Source organism: Leptonotus elevatus, chromosome 1 (assembly GCF_054856555.1).
Source record: "Leptonotus elevatus isolate MCC_2025b chromosome 1, RoL_Lele_1.0, whole genome shotgun sequence".
Classification (NCBI taxonomy): Eukaryota; Metazoa; Chordata; class Actinopteri; order Syngnathiformes; family Syngnathidae; genus Leptonotus; species Leptonotus elevatus.
Window position 1 is genome coordinate 19,660,707 of NC_141239.1, and position 16,621 is coordinate 19,677,327.

Sequence of the window (16,621 nt, forward strand, 5' to 3'; positions counted from 1 at the left end):
ACACACAACTGAAGCACACTATTGAAATGCTTTCACAAATTGTGTTTTTTTTTCACTCACCTCACAATTCACACGTACTCTCTCACACCTACTATACAAACGCTCTCACATTCGCAACTAATTGTCTGTTTATATACTTTTTTTTTAAAGACTTCTCATGCAGACACTCCAACACTCTCATGCAACTGAAACATTATCATAACTAAAGAAATTATCTCAAGAACTAAATAAATGCTCACACACTACTGACATGTTCACATACTGACTACTGAAATGCTCTCACAAACTAAAGAAATATACACTACTCTCACTCTCAAACACACTACTGAAATGCTCTAAATGATTGTCTTCATACACATTGCTGAAATGCCCTCAAAATGACTACTGAAATGCTCTCACAACTAAATAAATGCTCTCACACCATAAAAATGAAAAAGCTGTCATCCTGACTACTAAAATGCTCTCACACAAAATATGGAAATGCTTTCATACAAACTATTGAAACACTCTCACACTTAACTGTAAAAAACAAATCTGTAAAATTGTGACATAAAAAAACTATAAATACAAAAACAATGAAGCATTGTGTAATTTGCATTAATATGTTGTAAAACTCTGAACCAAACGCAACTGTTGATTTGACAGTAAGAAAATGTTAAAGAGATCACTTTAAAAAAAAATTTTTTTAAACAAAACTAATTACTGTAATTGAAATACAGTTAAATTAAATCATAGGAGTGTTAGAATAACACTTTTTGTCAGTAGACTCTTTGGTACACTGTAAAAAAAAAAATGTATTTTTTTTACAAAAAATAATCTGGCAGCTGTGGTTGCCAGAATAATTTTGTAAAAAAAAATACTGTGTAAATACAAACAACTTTACAGAACAACTTGTATATTATGTATCCTAGAACTGTAATATTTTTAAACCTGTAGATTATTCAACAGTCCTTTACTGCTAACTTAGCAACAACAGGGTGGCGTGACTCAGTGGTAAAATGTTGTTTACATATGCACTATATTTTTTTGAGAATTTCTCTGGCAACCACAGCTGCCAGTTTTTACGCGTAAAAACAACAGTTTTTTGTTTTGTTTTTTTACAGCAAACTTACAATTGTGTATATATATATGTATTTTATTTTTTTTACAGTGCAGCATTTTGGTATGTTTTATGAGATTTCCGTTATGTGTGTCAGTCGTACGTGTGTGAGGTCATCGCCGCCCCTCATACTATACATGCATGCTCAAATTGACACACACGTGCGCACCAACTGGTTACTTTCTCGCCACTTTTGTTGCATGCATGCACGCAGACCCACCCACGCACTACTCACTGTTTTTCACTGGGCCGGCACGCCTACCTGCATGTGGCCGCATGCAAACGGTGCAATTAGGCAGCGTGAGAGCGCACATCCAGACGTAAGGGAAGGGCTGGTCCCAAGTGTCACTTTGCTTTTTAACAGCCTTCACTTTCTCAAACGGACTTGTGACCTCAAGAATGTTGAACCTGGGATGATACATTCTTCACGCAACCACCGCTATTAGTTACATTTTTTTTCCCTCACTGCTGCTGCTGCTTTATTTAATTGGTGTCAAAGCAACAGTCACCACACTGGAAATTTGTGTTTGTTTGAACTCTGCATGACATATCAAACCCAGAAAGATATCACTATGACTTTTGGAGCCCTAATTCCCAGAACAATTTGCTGTTCTATGGTTATTATCACCATTTACCTCTTTTTGTAATTGAAAAAGCAAAACGCAAGGTTAACCATTTTTTGATTTTCATTTACAGAAATCTCTCAAGATTTACAAATTTCAAGCATTTTGTTGGACTTTTGAGGCCTAAATGTGTGTTGAACTTTGGCAGGGTGTGTTTGATACTAACTCATTTTTAAATGAATCATGTTTAACAATAGATTATGCTTAGTGCATGACACTTTCTTGTCATTTTGTTGCTGAGGGGACATCGGCAACACGTGATTTTGTCGGTTCCGAAATTGATTCTATTTTTTTCATCTAATGTGAAAAACATCAGCCAGGGAATAATATTTTTTCTCCAGTTTTAGCTGATTTAGCATTTATGTTCTTCTGTTTTTCTCTTGTAGGACATATTGTGTTAGTTCAGTAGATTATCGTGTCAGAATTTAGCTTGCAGAAAATGTCTGGTCAGTAACCCCAACGCCCCCCCCCCTTGTCTGTGCACTATGCAAAGTAGTAAAAGAGGAATACTATTTTGCGTGCGAAGATGTTATTCAGTACATTTCAGAGTCTGTAAATTTTTACTAACAGGAGAGCTAAATTAATCCTCTTGTTTTAGCTTCTTTTTTTATCCACAAGTATAGTTTATTTATTTTGTTTATTTATTTATTTATATATTTGCCAAATCAAATAAAATAAAAAATACACCGGTAAAAGGTTTTATATATCAAATTATGCATTTGGTGCATTAAAAGCTCAACGCACTTTTGCCATTTCCGAACTTTACAAAGTTTTGGACGACAATTGAGTAGAATGTCAGCGTGAGTGAGTTCAGTCCTCTTCCTGTCAGCGAGCGAGCGAGAGTGAGGACTGAGGAGTGTTTCGTAAACACGCGCAAACACGCACGAGCGCGCACACACGCACACAGCCAAAGGTGTGGTTTCTTCGCGATCCAAAAGCGCGCAGCTTCCGCCTTTCCACAGCAGACCGAACTCAGCGAACCAGGAGACGGCCACAGGGGGCAAAAGGGCTGTCTGACGGTCTGTCAAAACACCAAAACTTATCTGGCTGATTTACCCCCACCCAAAAAAAAAGTTTCAACCCCCCCGTCCCCGACCAGGTGCCGAGATGAGCATGTTCGGCGGCTCCACGTCCAGACTGGCCTCTATGGGCCAGCGGAGTAATTCCCGGCCAGACTTGTCGTCGTCAAGCTACATGAGGAACGACGTTTTCGTGTCTGGGAACGGCTTACAAGGAGGGGACTACCAGATGGCGGACGGCGGCTACACGTACAAGACCACCCACTCCAGGTCCTCCATGCACGGCGGAGGGGGCACCGGGCGGAAAATGCAAGTTAGCATGGCGGCTGGCGGCGGCGGTGGCGGCGGAGGCGGAGGTGGAGTGATAAGGTGAGTCCCTCCGTTATCACCTGTTGCTTTGGCTCAAACTTCCTCAAACAGACCCATTGCAAAGCATATTTATTTTTAAATGCCGTTAATGCAACACAGGGATGTTACAATTACAATCACGAGTAGTAATTAAAAATAATAATAATAATAATAATAAAAAAAAAATAAATAAATAAAAGGAATAGTCCATGTGGGAAGTTTGCTGAATCAGCATGTACAAATAAATAAATCATTATTGTAATGACTAAGCGGTCACTTGGAATCCTGTTGCTCAAGGTTCTGACCATAACAGAGGAAATGCTTGGAACGCCCCTCCCTAATTCCCCTCTGCCGTGATCTCACTTAGCCCTTTGGACGATTGCAAAGCCTTAGTTTATTCATGTTTTCTTAACAAAGCCTTCTGTAAGAATGTTAATGTAATGTAATGTTGTTGTTGTTGTTTTTATTTAAAACCTCAACTTTCAAAAACTAACATTTTCATTATTATGGGACTTTTTAGATGATAATCATAGAACCAGAAAATAAAAATTACAAGGGTTTCTAAAGTTCAGCAAACTCGTGAATTCATTATTCACAGTTGTTGACTCTTTTTACATGTAAAAAAAAAAGTTACTTAAATATCTTTGATATAGTTGATAATAACACTATTGATTATTTGTGTTGTATTGTTTGTATTTATATAGTGGAAACTCCAGTCCAAACTATTGGTACTAACCAAAACCTAAACCATCAACTTTGTGACACTTCATGTGTTTTATCATGATAACCATTGAGCCAAATATGGCTGGTTAGCCAGTACATTAAATAAATAGATTAATGAATAAAAAATCACATCTTTATGAATTTTAGCAAACTTTTATAACACTCTTCAAACGTGAGTTGTTTTTCTTAATTATGGGCCTGCTAAGCGGAGCAAGCAGCAGCGAAGCTGCTGCTTGCGGAGCAAGCAGGCACATATTACTATCCACCCTAGAAAAGGGTTTAATATTATTATGGGCCTGCTAAGCGGAGCAAGCAGCAGCGAAGCTGCTGCTTGCGGAGCAAGCAGGCACATATTACTATCCTAGAAAAGGGGTTTATTTTTTTTCTTCTTATTATTCTTTAATCTTCCGCGTTTTTTCTGCTAAAATGCGGCCCGTACCGTAGATCGCACCGGGACAAAAGAGGTATCAAACGATGCGGCTCGATCTGACTCGGTGCGGCATTATTTTTCTAAGAATTCCCAGTTACCATGGCGACGCTATTCCCAAAAAACTCCCAAATAAAGTCCCATAGGAATGAATGGGAATCCGAAAGAGATCAACTCCAATCAAGCACCTTTTTCAAAGACACGCTGCGCGCGCATACATTAACCGACCGATATGAAAAATAGCTCATTTTGTTGGAATTTTTGTCATCTTTAGCTCAGTGTCAAAAAAAAATTTAAGGAATGAAAGCTCTCCCCCCTGTGCGGGTTCAAAGACAGTGAGCAAAGGGGTAAAAGTCGCCTTTCTTGCATCAGTTAGAGCGTGACTAATTAAGGTCTGAGTGGTGGGAACCAAAAAATATATTTCCAAAAGTTTCACTTCAACTCGTCACCATGGCCACAATCTTTGCTCACTAGACATCAAATTCGCACATTTTGTAGCCACAAGCCTCTGCTTTCTGAAGAACTAAGTTTTATTTGGCTAAGGTGTCATTTAGTACCTTTATTTTCACTTTAAGCGAGGAGAAGTCGCACATTTTTGATCTCTTTTCAATGTAATTTTCGCCGTTTTTGCCTCTTCATTTTCGATCAATCATAAGTTTTCAACCTGCTCTCATTTGGTCATTTTTCATCCGATTAAAAAACTGAGAACATGCTCGCGTTCCCCAAACCCTTGCCGTTCTAACGAGCCATTTCTGGAATCTGCATCTTCAACCGTTAAGTCGCGAGAGGCTTTTGTTTGAGGTGAGCGTAATCCTATACAAATCAATGGAGTGTTGGTGCGTGACGTCTCCTCACAACTTAAAATCAAATGTGTGTGCGTGAATGTGCATGTTTTGTAAAGGGCAGTGAGATACTGTTAATTATGGTAGATTCCACATTTCTTGACCGATTTCAATGGTTTGAATTTTAAACTGTTCAGCTCATTGAAATGTTACTTAAAATCAAATGTGTGTGCGTGAATGTGCATGTTTCTTAAAGGGGCAGTGAGATACTGTTAATTATGGTAGATTCCACATTTCTTGACCGATTTCAATGGTTTGAATTTTAAACTGTTCAGCTCATTGAAATGTTACTTAAAATCAAATGTGTGTGCGTGAATGTGCATGTTTCTTAAAGGGGCAGTAACATACTGTTGATTTTGGTTAACTTGCACATTTCTTGACCGATTTCAATGGTTTAAATTTTAAACTGTTCAGCTCATTGAAAAGAGTTAGCAGGCCCATTCAAAATTTCCGCGGGAATTTTTCTAGTTATGGGCCTGCTAAGCGGAGCAAGCAGCAGCGAAGCTGCTGCTTGCGGAGCAAGCAGGCACATATTACTATCCACCCTAGAAAAGTGTTTAATATTATTATTTTTATATCATCTTCCAGCGACTTTTCCGCAAAAATAGGGCCCGAACCGTAGATCGCACCGGGACAAAAGAGGTATCAAACGATGCGGCTCGATCTGACTCGCTGCGCTATTATTTTTATAAGAATTCCCAGTTACCATGGCGACGCTATTCCCAAAAAACTCCCAAATAAAGTCCCATAGGAATGAATGGGAATCCGAAAGAGATCAACTCCAATCAAGCACCTTTTTCAAAGACACGCTGCGCGCGCATACGTTAACCGACCGATATGAAAATTAGCTCATTTTGTTGGAATTTTTGTCATCTTTAGCTCAGTGTCAAAAAAAATATTAAGGAATGAAAGCTCTTCCCCCTGTGCGGGTTCAAAGACAGTGAGTGTAATCGCCACTCTGATATGCAATTAAGGCTTCAGTGACGGGAACCAAAAAAATCTATTTCCAAAAGTTTCACTTCAACTCGTCACCATGGCCACAATCTTTGCTCACTACACATCAAATTCGCACATTTTGTAGCCACAAGCCTCTGCTTTCTGAAGAACTAAGTTTTATTTGGCTAAGGTGTCATTTAGTACCTTTATTTTCACTTTAAGCGAGGAGAAGTCGCACATTTTTGATCTCTTTTCAATGTAATTTTCGCCGTTTTTCCCTCTTCATTTTCGATCAATCATAAGTTTTCAACCTGCTCTCATTTGGTCATTTTTCATCCGATTAAAAAACTGAGAACATGCTCGCGTTCCCCAAACCCTTGCCGTTCTAACGAGCCATTTCTGGAATCTGCATCTTCAACCGTTAAGTCGCGAGAGGCTTTTGTTTGAGGTGAGCGTAATCCTATACAAATCAATGGAGTGTTGGTGCGTGACGTCTCCTCACAACTTAAAATCAAATGTGTGTGCGTGAATGTGCATGTTTTGTAAAGGGGCAGTGAGATGCTGTTAATTATGGTAGATTCCACATTTCTTGACCGATTTCAATGGTTTGAATTTTAAACTGTTCAGCTCATTGAAATGTTACTTAAAATCAAATGTGTGTGCGTGAATGTGCATGTTTCTTAAAGGGGCAGTAACATACTGTTGATTATGGTTAACTTTTACATTTCTTGAGCGATTTCAATGGTTTAAATTTTAAACTGTTCAGCTCATTGAAATGTTGGTTAAAATCAAATGTGTGCGCGTGAATGTGCATATTTCTTAAAGGGACAGTAAGATACTTTATTTGATCTTGATTATGGTTAACTTGCACATTTCTTGAGCGATTTCAATGGTTGAAATTTTAAACTGTTCAGCTCATTGAAAAGAGTTAGCAGGCCCATTCAAAATTTCCGCGGGAATTTTTCTAGTTATGGGCCTGCTAAGCGGAGCAAGCAGCAGCGAAGCTGCTGCTTGCGGAGCAAGCAGGCACATATTACTATCCTAGAAAAAAGGGTTTAATATTATTCTTCTTATTTTTATATCATCTTCCAGCGACTTTTCCGCAAAAATAGGGCCCGAACCGTAGATCGCACCGGGACAAAAGAGGTATCAAACGATGCGGCTCGATCTGACTCGCTGCGCTATTATTTTTATAAGAATTCCCAGTTACCATGGCGACGCTATTCCCAAAAAACTCCCAAATAAAGTCCCATAGGAATGAATGGGAATCCGAAAGAGATCAACTCCAATCAAGCACCTTTTTCAAAGACACGCTGCGCGCGCATACATTAACCGACCGATATGAAAATTAGCTCATTTTGTTGGAATTTTTGTCATCTTTAGCTCAGTGTCAAAAAAAAATTTAAGGAATGAAAGCTCTCCCCCCTGTGAGGGTTCAAAGACAGTGAGCAAAGGGGAAAAGTCGCCTATTTAGAGTGTGACTAATTAAGGCTTCAGTGACGGGAACCAAAAAATCTATTTCCAAAAGTTTCACTTCAACTCGTCACCATGGCCACAATCTTTGCTCACTAGACATCAAATTCGCACATTTTGTAGCCACAAGCCTCTGCTTTCTGAAGAACTAAGTTTTATTTGGCTACGGTGTCATTTAGTACCTTTATTTTCACTTTAAGCGAGGAGAAGTCGGACTTTGACGCCTATCTCCTCCATGTTAATTTCGCCGTTTTTTCCCTCTTCATTTTCGATCAATCATAAGTTTTCAACCTGCTCTCATTTGGTCATTTTTCATCCGATTAAAAAACTGAGAACATGCTCGCGTTCCCCAAACCCTTGCCGTTCTAACGAGCCATTTCTGGAATCTGCATCTTCAACCGTTAAGTCGCGAGAGGCTTTTGTTTGAGGTGAGCGTAATCCTATACAAATCAATGGAGTGTTGGTGCGTGACGTCTCCTCACAACTTAAAATCAAATGTGTGTGCGTGAATGTGCATGTTTTGTAAAGGGGCAGTGAGATGCTGTTAATTATGGTAGATTCCACATTTCTTGACCGATTTCAATGGTTTGAATTTTAAACTGTTCAGCTCATTGAAATGTTACTTAAAATCAAATGTGTGTGCGTGAATGTGCATGTTTCTTAAAGGGGCAGTAACATACTGTTGATTATGGTAGATTCCACATTTCTTGACCGATTTCAATGGTTTAAATTTTAAACTGTTCAGCTCATTGAAATGTTACTTAAAATCAAATGTGTGTGCGTGAATGTGCATGTTTTGTAAAGGGGCAGTGAGATACTGTTAATTATGGTAGATTCCACATTTCTTGACCGATTTCAATGGTTTGAATTTTAAACTGTTCAGCTCATTGAAATGTTACTTAAAATCAAATGTGTGTGCGTGAATGTGCATGTTTCTTAAAGGGGCAGTAACATAGTGTTGATTATGGTTAACTTCCACATTTCTTGACCCATTTCAATGGTTGAAAGTTTAAACTGTTCAGCTCATTGAAATGTTACATAAAATCAAATGTGTGTGCGTGAATGTGCATGTTTCTTAAAGGGGCAGTAACATACTGTTGATTATGGTAGATTCCACATTTCTTGACCGATTTCAATGGTTTAAATTTTAAACTGTTCAGCTCATTGAAATGTTACTTAAAATCAAATGTGTGTGCGTGAATGTGCATGTTTTGTAAAGGGGCAGTAAGATACTTTTAGTTGATGTTGATTATGGTGAACTTCCACATTTCTTGACTGATTTCAATGGTTTAAATTTTAAACTGTTCAGCTCATTGAAATGTTAGTTAAAATCAAATGTGTGTGCGTGAATGTGCATGTTTCTTAAAGGGGCAGTAATACTTTTAGTAGATTATGGTTAACTTCCACATTTTCTTGAGCGATTTCAATGGTTGAAAGTTTAAACTGTTCAGCTCATTGAAAAGAGTTAGCAGGCCCATTCAAAATTTCCGCGGGAATTTTTCTAGTATTATTCTTCTTATTATGGGCCTGCTAAGCGGAGCAAGCAGCAGCGAAGCTGCTGCTTGCGGAGCAAGCAGGCACATATTACTATCCACCCTAGAAAAGGGTTTATTATTATGGGCCTGCTAAGCGGAGCAAGCAGCAGCGAAGCTGCTGCTTGCGGAGCAAGCAGGCACATATTACTATCCACCCTAGAAAAGTGTTTAATATTATTATTATGGGCCTGCTAAGCGGAGCAAGCAGCAGCGAAGCTGCTGCTTGCGGAGCAAGCAGGCACATATTACTATCCACCCTAGAAAAGGGTTTATTATTTTTTTTTTTATATTATCTTCCACCGACTTTTCCGCAAAAATGCGGCCCGAACCGTAGATCGCACCGGGACAAAAGAGGTATCAAACGATGCGGCTCGATCTGACTCGCTGCGCTATTATTTTTATAAGAATTCCCAGTTACCATGGCGACACAATTCCCCAAAATGTCCCCCAAAAAGTCCCATAGGAATGAATGGGAATCCGAAAATGATCACATCAAATCAAGCACCTTTTTCCAAGACACGCTGCGCGCGCATACGTTAACCGACCGATATGAATTTTAGCTCATTTTGTTGGAATTTTTGTCATCTTTAGCTCAGTGTCAAAAAAAAAATTAAGGAATGAAAGCTCTCCCCCCTGTGCGGGTTCAAAGACAGTGAGCAAAGGGGTGAAAGTCGCCTTTCTTGCATCAGTTAGAGCGTGACTAATTAAGGTCTGAGTGCTGGGAACCAAAAAATATATTTCCAAAAGTTTCACTTCAACTCGTCACCATGGCCACAATCTTTGCTCACTAGACATCAAATTCGCACATTTTGTAGCCACAAGCCTCTGCTTTCTGAAGAACTAAGTTTTATTTGGCTAAGGTGTCATTTAGTACCTTTATTTTCACTTTAAGCGAGGAGAAGTCGCACATTTTTGATCTCTTTTCAATGTAATTTTCGCCGTTTTTGCCTCTTCATTTTCGATCAATCATAAGTTTTCAACCTGCTCTCATTTGGTCATTTTTCATCCGATTAAAAAACTGAGAACATGCTCGCGTTCCCCAAACCCTTGCCGTTCTAACGAGCCATTTCTGGAATCTGCATCTTCAACCGTTAAGTCGCGAGAGGCTTTTGTTTGAGGTGAGCGTAATCCTATACAAATCAATGGAGTGTTGGTGCGTGACGTCTCCTCACAACTTAAAATCAAATGTGTGTGCGTGAATGTGCATGTTTTGTAAAGGGGCAGTGAGATACTGTTAATTATGGTAGATTCCACATTTCTTGACCGATTTCAATGGTTTGAATTTTAAACTGTTCAGCTCATTGAAATGTTAGTTAAAATCAAATGTGTGTGCGTGAATGTGCATGTTTCTTAAAGGGGCAGTAACATATTGTTGATTATGGTTAACTTTTACATTTCTTGAGCGATTTCAATGGTTTAAATTTTAAACTGTTCAGCTCATTGAAATGTTACTTAAAATCAAATGTGTGTGCGTGAATGTGCATGTTTCTTAAAGGGGCAGTAACATAGTGTTGATTATGGTTAACTTTTACATTTCTTGACCCATTTCAATGGTTGAAAGTTTAAACTGTTCAGCTCATTGAAATGTTGGTTAAAATCAAATGTGTGTGCGTGAATGTGCATGTTTCTTAAAGGGACAGTAAGATACTTTATTTGATCTTGATTATGGTTAACTTTTACATTTCTTGACCGATTTCAATGGTTGAAATTTTAAACTGTTCAGCTCATTGAAAAGAGTTGCAAGAGTTAGCAGGCCCATTCAAAATTTCCGCGGGAATTTTTCTAGTTTTTATATTATCTTCCAGCGACTTTTCCGCAAAAATAGGGCCCGAACCGTAGATCGCACCGGGACAAAAGAGGTATCAAACGATGCGGCTCGATCTGACTCGCTGCGCTATTATTTTTATAAGAATTCCCAGTTACCATGGCGACGCTATTCCCAAAAAACTCCCAAATAAAGTCCCATAGGAATGAATGGGAATCCGAAAGAGATCAACTCCAATCAAGCACCTTTTTCAAAGACACGCTGCGCGCGCATACGTTAACCGACCGATATGAAAATTAGCTCATTTTGTTGGAATTTTTGTCATCTTTAGCTCAGTGTCAAAAAAAAATTTAAGGAATGAAAGCTCTCCCCCCTGTGCGGGTTCAAAGACAGTGAGCAAAGGGGTGAAAGTCGCCTTTCTTGCATCAGTTAGAGCGTGACTAATTAAGGTCTGAGTGCTGGGAACCAAAAAATATATTTCCAAAAGTTTCACTTCAACTCGTCACCATGGCCACAATCTTTGCTCACTAGACATCAAATTCGCACATTTTGTAGCCACAAGCCTCTGCTTTCTGAAGAACTAAGTTTTATTTGGCTAAGGTGTCATTTAGTACCTTTATTTTCACTTTAAGCGAGGAGAAGTCGCACATTTTTGATCTCTTTTCAATGTAATTTTCGCCGTTTTTGCCTCTTCATTTTCGATCAATCATAAGTTTTCAACCTGCTCTCATTTGGTCATTTTTCATCCGATTAAAAAACTGAGAACATGCTCGCGTTCCCCAAACCCTTGCCGTTCTAACGAGCCATTTCTGGAATCTGCATCTTCAACCGTTAAGTCGCGAGAGGCTTTTGTTTGAGGTGAGCGTAATCCTATACAAATCAATGGAGTGTTGGTGCGTGACGTCTCCTCACAACTTAAAATCAAATGTGTGTGCGTGAATGTGCATGTTTTGTAAAGGGGCAGTGAGATACTGTTAATTATGGTAGATTCCACATTTCTTGACCGATTTCAATGGTTTGAATTTTAAACTGTTCAGCTCATTGAAATGTTACTTAGAATCAAATGTGTGTGCGTGAATGTGCATGTTTCTTAAAGGGCCAGTAACATACTGTTGATTTTAGTTAACTTGCACATTTCTTGAGCGATTTCAATGGTTGAAACTTTAAACTGTTCAGCTCATTGAAATGTTACTTAAAATCAAATGTGTGTGCGTGAATGTGCATGTTTCTTAAAGGGGCAGTAACATACTGTTGATTATGGTTAACTTGCACATTTCTTGAGCGATTTCAATGGTTGAAAGTTTAAACTGTTCAGCTCATTGAAAAGAGTTAGCAGGCCCATTCAAAATTTCCGCGGGAATTTTTCTAGTTGTCGTTTTACTATACAGGGTTTAAGTTCTGTTTTGTGTGAATATGAATATTAAAATGTTACACATAAAGTCCTTTGTATAGTTAATAATACTGTCATGCTATTTTTGTCATGGATGATTTTATTTTATTTTTTTATGGGTTGAACCTTTACATCATTTCCTATGGGAAATGTATTTGTGTGTGCATGCATGTGTTCATGTAAATAAATGTTTGTTTGAGAACAACTTTTGTCACAATTATATTCTTCTTTGGAGGGTCAACTGTAACTTGCATGACATGAAATATTGAATCATCCTTGACAAGCACTCATAGTAGAACTTAAATTACAGTTAGTGCACATTATGTGAGAGATTATTAGGTTTGCCACAGGATATTATTCAATTTGAATTAGCTCAAATATGACCTATTCACTACAAATAATACATTTTTATTTATCTATGCATGTGACTTATCGTGACCTGCAGAATTACAAGCTCATGATAACAATAAACCTATTTATAAAGGTTTTGTGTGGTGATGGATCAGATTTTTTTCGCATGTAAAACTGTGCCAATAAAGGTTGTCAAATGTTGACCTGGATGAAATGTTCAGTATAAGCCATAGCAATTTGTCTCGCAAGCCATTTTAATGAAAGTTGTCCTGCCAAGATGGGAATATTTATTGCGTTCTCGCATTGCAGTGTGGAGGACATGCAGGAGAAAGTAATGCAGCTGAAAGCCATGATTCATGAGTACCTGCAAAGAGCGAAGATGATTCTGCAGAGCGTAAGTAGCGCCTCCATTGCTAGAAATAAGCACAAAGAAGTTGGGTGGTTATTTGTTGACTGCACAACATTGTTAACATGACTTGTTGACAATATTTTGAGTGTAGTAGAGAACGCAGCTCGTATTTATTCATTGTTGATGTCATGCCAGGGCGGTCCACCCGCGGAAGCCGAGAAGATGCTGATGATGGCGGCTGACCATATGGAGCTGCTGAGGACGTATGGCATGGACCTGCAGCAGATGCGCATACCCAACGACGTCTTTGCCAGGTATGCCCCCCCCCCCCCCAAAAAAAATTGGCTACCTTCTATATGCACTAATTTGAACAATCTTGATCTGATTGAACATGTCATTCCTTTTGTTTTAAACCCTGCAGTGTAAACCAGTTGGAGCATATGTATGGCGGGATCCAACAGCAACTAATGGGCACCATGGGTTCAATGGCCACCATGGCCACCATGGGTACCATGGGTACCATGGGCACCATGGGCACCATGGGCACCATGGGCACCATGGGCACCATGGGCACCATGTCCATCAAACGAAACACATCCGGCAGTTTGGGCACCGCCGAAGGAGGAAGGCTCTTTCAAGATGCCATGGCCTGGATTAGCCAGCAGAAGGTAAGATATGAAATTGATTTTGGGATGTTTAGAATGCAAACGTTTGGAAAAAGAAGTATTACTGTACATATAATGCTTAACTTTTAGGTGTTTAGCATTGGTTTGGGTATGAGAGTGATACATATGGAGGGAGCATTGAGAAATTATAATGCAGTCTTAGGCCACATATTTGCGGCTTCACCGATTTGCAAATTTTTGCTGAAAACCTATTTGTTGTTTTTGTGCTCAGGCCAAAGCAATGCATACGTTGCTTTGGCACCATCTTGTGACATCCTGGTGTCAAGGAACTACGTGAAAGTGAGTTGAGAAACTTCATTTAGACAAAAGTAGTGCTTTGCTGCCAACTGTGGCATCCATAGGAAAGTAGAAACCTTTTTTGGGTTAATTACTTGCAGATTTTCACTATTTCACCATCTCAAGAAATTAGAATATTACGCACACATTAGAAAACATAAAAATCATTTTCAATAAAATATTAGACATATTTTTGTGTATGAATACAAGTGAGCTACTGAAATAAAGGAACTTTCTAAGATATTCTAATTTATGGAGCTGCACCTGTGGAATTGCTGATTAATGATGTATTGAAGAAATATATAATTATGACCAGTAGAGGCGCTGTTATTCACTATTCTCAACAATAGAAGAAGAACATGATGCCAGTTATGGGAAGTTGAGTTGTTCTACAGCTGCGTTATGCTAACTCCTCCGTGCAGCAATATTTTGAAATCTGGCATAGAGATTCTCAAGATTCTCAGTGTATGCCACATTATATATGAAGAAAAATAATAAAATCCTCAAAAAAATGCTCGCTTATTTTCCATTTCAATTTTCGAAAGAAAAATTGAAATTAACATTAAAAAAATCACATCAGCTGCTGCCAGTTAGTCTGTACTTAACTATTCTTCTCGCTCTTTACAGCAAGATCAAGCTTGTGGTAGCGTTTAAAAATGGATATCACGTCTATTTTATTTGTACAACGGCGTATTATGGCCACGTATAAATATATATGTTTTTTTAGAGGGCGGCGGCAATATTCAGAGAAAAAAACTCGTAAATTTCCGAGTTTATAAAGTGGCAAATTTGCGAAATTATTGAATTCTGTTTTTTTAGAGGGCGGCGGCAATATTCAGAGAAAAAAACTCGTAAATTTCCGAGTTTATAAAGTGGCAAATTTGCGAATTTATTGAAGTGGCAGATTTGCGAGAAAAAACTCAGAAACTTACGAGAAATACACGTAGCGTAGCTATAGTCTAATCATGTGAGGATTCGTTGGTGGTTAATGGGACACTGTTTATAAAATGAACAGGCAGGATGGAGACGGATTCATTCTTAAATTTTAACTTTACTCGTCATTCACCGCAGCCAGAGCGACAACACTTCGTGATCCCCTATCAGCTGACTAACACTAACCAATCAGAAGCGAGCATACTTTAGGTAAATGCTAGTGATTGACACAGAGCAGCAGATTTGACACATCAACTTAGATACTTGTACAAAAAGATACCAAAATGTATGAACGTGTAAATAATAATTCAGGAAAAATAAATGTACAAGTAAATATACATTTGAACAAATGAACTTAAATGCTTGATCGTCCGGGTGTGGACCTTCGCTAAGCGAGGCGTCTTTGTCGATGGCCAGTGGCCGTACGCAACGCTTCAAAGAGCGAATGCTTAACATGATATGGTTAATATCTGCTAAAGCAATTAGGCTACTATCTCCTTATTTGGAAACCCGACCGAGAAGTATTGGCGCAAACAGTCGAGTACGCTACGTGTATTTCTCGTAAGTTTTTGAGGGTTTTTTTCTCGCAAACCTGCCACTATATAAAGTCGCAAATTTGCCACTTTATAAAGTCGCGAATTTGCGAGAAAAAAACTTTTTTTCTCTGAATATTGCCCTTGCCCTAAAAAAATATATATTTATACGTGGCCCTAATACGCCGTTGTATATTTGTATTATTATTATTATTATTTTATTTAACCTTTAAAACAAAAACAAATACATAGACCACAAACTATATAGGGTTATTGTCAACTAAACACCACATCATGAACATTGTTGTTTGTTCTTAACACGGCGTTGTTGCAACACGTTCGACGCTGCCGTGTTGAGGTTGCTCAAGCTGCGTGGATAATTGCATGCACAAGCCTAGGAGGTGGATGGAGGAGGAGGGTGCGCACTCTCCCTCTCACTCCCTCTGACCTGATGGTAACTGAAACCATCTTGACTCACTGCCAAAACCTGATCCACCGGTGAATGAGGCCTATAGTGAAACATTGACGTGGGAAGGGGAATATGGCGGCTCAGTTCGGGGGGAGCGAAGCTACGCGTACGCGAGAGGGAGGCCAAGAAAGAACAGTAAATACCTGTGAAATTTGACACCTATCAGTTAGATGCTGTAAGGACGAGGCAGGTCCACATGCTTATGGGAAAACGCCCTCATGACATCTCTAAACTCTGTTGTCAAAAACCTCACCCCTAAAATGTTGTTTGCTGACACTAACATAACACCTGATCCCATCTGACTGCTTTCTACTACAGCTTTTAGTGCTGCTGCTGAAAGAGGCCGTCTTGTGTGGCTTCGGCCCAGTAAGCATGGAAGAAGGGAGTGGCGTGTGAACAAAGGCTCGAAAGAGAAGAGAGAGTGAAAAAAATTGGGAGTAAAGTGCAGGGACAGGCAGAGGTTGTTCTTATCAAAAGACCAGAGCTGAACAAAGAGGGGCATAGTTGGAATAGTTTCCTGATTATAACTGCACATTAGATGGGCACAGACTGCCATCTAGAGGTCAAAGAGAAGAATGCTAGTTTGGAGAAATTCATTATGTACATTGGCACTGTCAATGAAAGTGTATTACAAGTAATTATAAATATCTAAAGTATACACAAACTTCGTTTTATTCTTATACTTGCAGCGCATGATTCAGACGGCTCCATGGGGGGACGACTCGGCAACCATCGAGAAACAAATCATGAGCCACAACAAATTCCACAGCACTATTCAAAGGAGCCAGGAAGTAGACCGTGCTCGGAACGAACTGGTACGTAACCTCGCTCTCCTTCACCCTAA

The 16,621-nt window shown here is 39.1% G+C and overlaps 1 protein-coding gene across 2 annotated transcripts in view; it reads left to right on the top strand.

Moving 5' to 3' along the window:
* The first annotated feature begins 2,674 nt into the window (after positions 1 to 2,674).
* Positions 2,675 to 16,621, top strand: part of dspa (desmoplakin a) — a 31,704-nt gene continuing 17,757 nt past the window's right edge. For both annotated transcript variants that reach the window (XM_086081530.1, XM_086081538.1), the window contains exons 1-5: positions 2,675 to 3,110; positions 12,841 to 12,925; positions 13,076 to 13,194; positions 13,302 to 13,548; positions 16,467 to 16,592. In XM_086081530.1, coding sequence (XP_085937656.1) covers positions 2,830 to 3,110; positions 12,841 to 12,925; positions 13,076 to 13,194; positions 13,302 to 13,548; positions 16,467 to 16,592 — 858 coding nt within the window. In that variant the 5' untranslated portion in view covers positions 2,675 to 2,829. The remainder of the gene's footprint in view (positions 3,111 to 12,840; positions 12,926 to 13,075; positions 13,195 to 13,301; positions 13,549 to 16,466; positions 16,593 to 16,621) is intronic.